The 2,872-nt window shown below is 52.0% G+C and overlaps 1 protein-coding gene across 1 annotated transcript; it reads left to right on the top strand.

Moving 5' to 3' along the window:
* Positions 1 to 242: 242 nt before the first annotated feature.
* LTS14_004365 (uncharacterized protein) lies at positions 243 to 2,499 on the top strand (the record flags this gene model as incomplete). Its single annotated transcript, XM_064837067.1, has 1 exon — positions 243 to 2,499. A coding segment is annotated over one exon (2,257 nt), but the record flags the coding sequence as incomplete, so codon positions are not given.
* Between the last annotated feature and the right edge of the window lie 373 nt (positions 2,500 to 2,872).

Genomic DNA, 2,872 nt, shown 5'->3' with positions numbered 1-2,872 from the left:
TGTCGACATCGCTTACCTCAAGTATATGCCAGCGATTCGTTCGTTCACCAACTGCGAATAACTAGTAGCAGCCACGGCGGGGTAAATGGTGGCTTAGGGATCGCCAGCCTGTCCTTCATGCTTCAACAGCCTGTCCTAGGCTACAGCCTCGTCATGATAGCCTTGTCGGCATACAATCGCATGTGTGGCTTCTGTCATCGCTTGTGCCTTGCCATGCCATTCTCCTTACGCTGATATTATAGCACAAAGCGCGCCATGCGACTCTTGCAGTGCGACGAAGACGGCGGCTACCGTCTCACAGAAGACTTGGCAGAGGATGACCTACCACCGTATGCGATTCTCTCGCACCGCTGGCTAACAGAGACCGACGAGCCGACCTTCGAGGACCTCACGCGTCATCGGGCTCATGATAAGCTTGGATACCAGAAACTGCGCTTCTGTGCTGGACGGGCAAGAAGAGATGGGCTGCGACATTTTTGGGTGGACACCTGTTGCATCGACAAGCTCAACAAGGCGGAATTGTCTAGGTCCATCAACTCCATGTTTCGATGGTACCAGAATGCGGCTACTTGCTACGTTTATCTACACGACATTACCAGTCAATCATCGGACCGGGACAAGTTGAGGAAACTTCGATCAAATGCATGGTTTACACGTGGTTGGACACTCCAAGAACTCCTGGCTCCCCACTCTGTTGTCTTCTATTCGGGGAACGGTGAACGACTCGGCGACAAAGACTCGCTTGAGCAGCTTATACACGAGGTCACAGCCATTCCCAAGACAGCTCTTCGAGGAATGCCGTTGCATCGTTTCAGCATTGACGAGCGGCTGGCGTGGATGACTGCTCGGGGGACTACATTCGAAGAAGACAAGGCTTATTCGTTAGCAGGCATGTTCGATATCTACCTTGCTCCAGTGTACGGTGAAGGATTCGCACAGGCGCACAGAAGGCTTCTCGAACTGATCCATCACCGCGACAACTGTGCTAGAGATCTGCGCCTCAGCAACCCTTCTGACGACAAGAGGCGAATCGAGCACACGAAGGGTGGTTTACTAGTAGATGCCTACAGGTGGATCCTCGACCATCCGCAGTATATACAATGGCGTGACAGTGACCAGTGTCAAACCCTGTGGGTCAAGGGTGATCCGGGCAAGGGCAAGACCATGCTTCTCTGTGGCATTGTGAATGAGTTGGACAGTCATCTGGCTGACCGCGATCGGTTGTCTTACTTCTTCTGCCAAGCGAGCGATGCGCGGATCAACAACGCCTCGGCCGTGCTGAGAGGCCTGATGCTCTTACTCGTCAATCGGCAGGCGTCGCTCACAATGCATATTCAGGAAGAATATGATCGCTCTGGCAAGAGCCTCTTCGAAGACGGGAATGCCTGGTTTGCTCTGTCTGACATCTTCACGCGCATGCTGCAGGATTCGAGCTTCGGAACAGTGTACCTGATCATCGATGCACTCGACGAATGCGTGGAGGATATGGACAGACTAACAGGCTTCATTCGACAAACGTCCCGTGTCTCCACCAAGGTCAAATGGTTGGTATCCAGTCGCAACTGGCCTTCCATCAAGGAGCAGATAGCAACCGTTGATGACCACGACGAGTTGAGCCTCGAGCTCAATGCCGATGCTGTCTCTCAGGCTGTACGGGTCTATGTCAAGCACAAAGTCCTGCAGCTCTCTGCTCAAAAGAATTATACCAAGGATCTACAATCCACTGTCCTGCGTCATCTCTACACAAATGCGAAGGACACCTTCCTGTGGGTTGCATTGAGCTGTCAGTATCTCTCGAAAGTCCCTGTTTGGAGCACCATCTCCAAGCTCGGACGGCTTCCTCCCGGGCTGGACGATTTATATGGACAGATGTGGAAGCACGTCTGCGCGTCAGATGAGGATGACCTGTGCAGGAGTCTGCTCTCCACAGTCACCGTGCTCTACCGACCAGCAACCCTGGCGGAGTTGACGTGTATCATAGAGTCACTTTCAGAAGTGTCTCACGATCCTGCAGCGGTTATCAACATGATCGAGCATTGTGGCTCGTTTCTGACTGTCAGAGCAGACCAGGTATACTTCGTCCATGAGTCTGCAAGGGAGTTCCTATCGCTCGCGGTCTCCAGCGAGCTGTACCCTTTCGGGAAAGGACGGGTGCATCACCAGATCTTTTCAAGATCATTGCAGAATCTTTCCTTGACTCTCAAGCGAGACATATACCGCTTGTCCACGCCCGACGTGTTTATTGAAGATATCAAGCGACCAGATCCAGATCCACTTGCCAAGTCACGCTACTCAATTGTGTACTGGATCGCCCACCTTTGTGCGTGGTACTTCGAATCTTCCAAAGATCCTGGCGGTAGCTCACACCACTCTTTACATTCTATTCACGACTTTCTTCAACGTAATTGCCTTTATTGGCTAGAGGCTCTAAGCCTTTGTCGAGGAATGTCAGACGGTGTTATCCTCCTAGGAAAACTGAAGGACTTGGTAGGGGTATGAGCCAGAGCTTGTCATTTCATCACCATATAGACTAACATGAGCTAGTCAACCTCCAGTGCATCTGCAATGTCGGAAATAGTGCAAGATACGTTTCGTTTCGCAATGTATCACAAGCAGATGATAGAGACTTATCCTCTGCAGATATACATATCTGCATTGCTGTTCAGTCCGCAGCGGAGTGTTATTCGGCGATGGTTCCGACACGACGCACCAACGTGGGTCAGTATAAAAAATGCTGTAGAGGAAGACTGGAGTGCCTGCATACAAACGCTAGAGGGCCACGGCAAGACGGTGAGCTCGGTCGTCTTCTCCGCCGACTCGTCTCGCCTGGCCTCGGCGTCCTCGGACAAGACGGTCAAGATCTGGGATGCGA

Source organism: Recurvomyces mirabilis, assembly GCF_035927965.1.
Source record: "Recurvomyces mirabilis strain CCFEE 5264 chromosome Unknown scaffold_9, whole genome shotgun sequence".
NCBI lineage: Eukaryota > Fungi > Ascomycota > Dothideomycetes > Mycosphaerellales > Teratosphaeriaceae > Recurvomyces > Recurvomyces mirabilis.
This window is presented reverse-complemented; position numbering and strand designations above follow the sequence as displayed.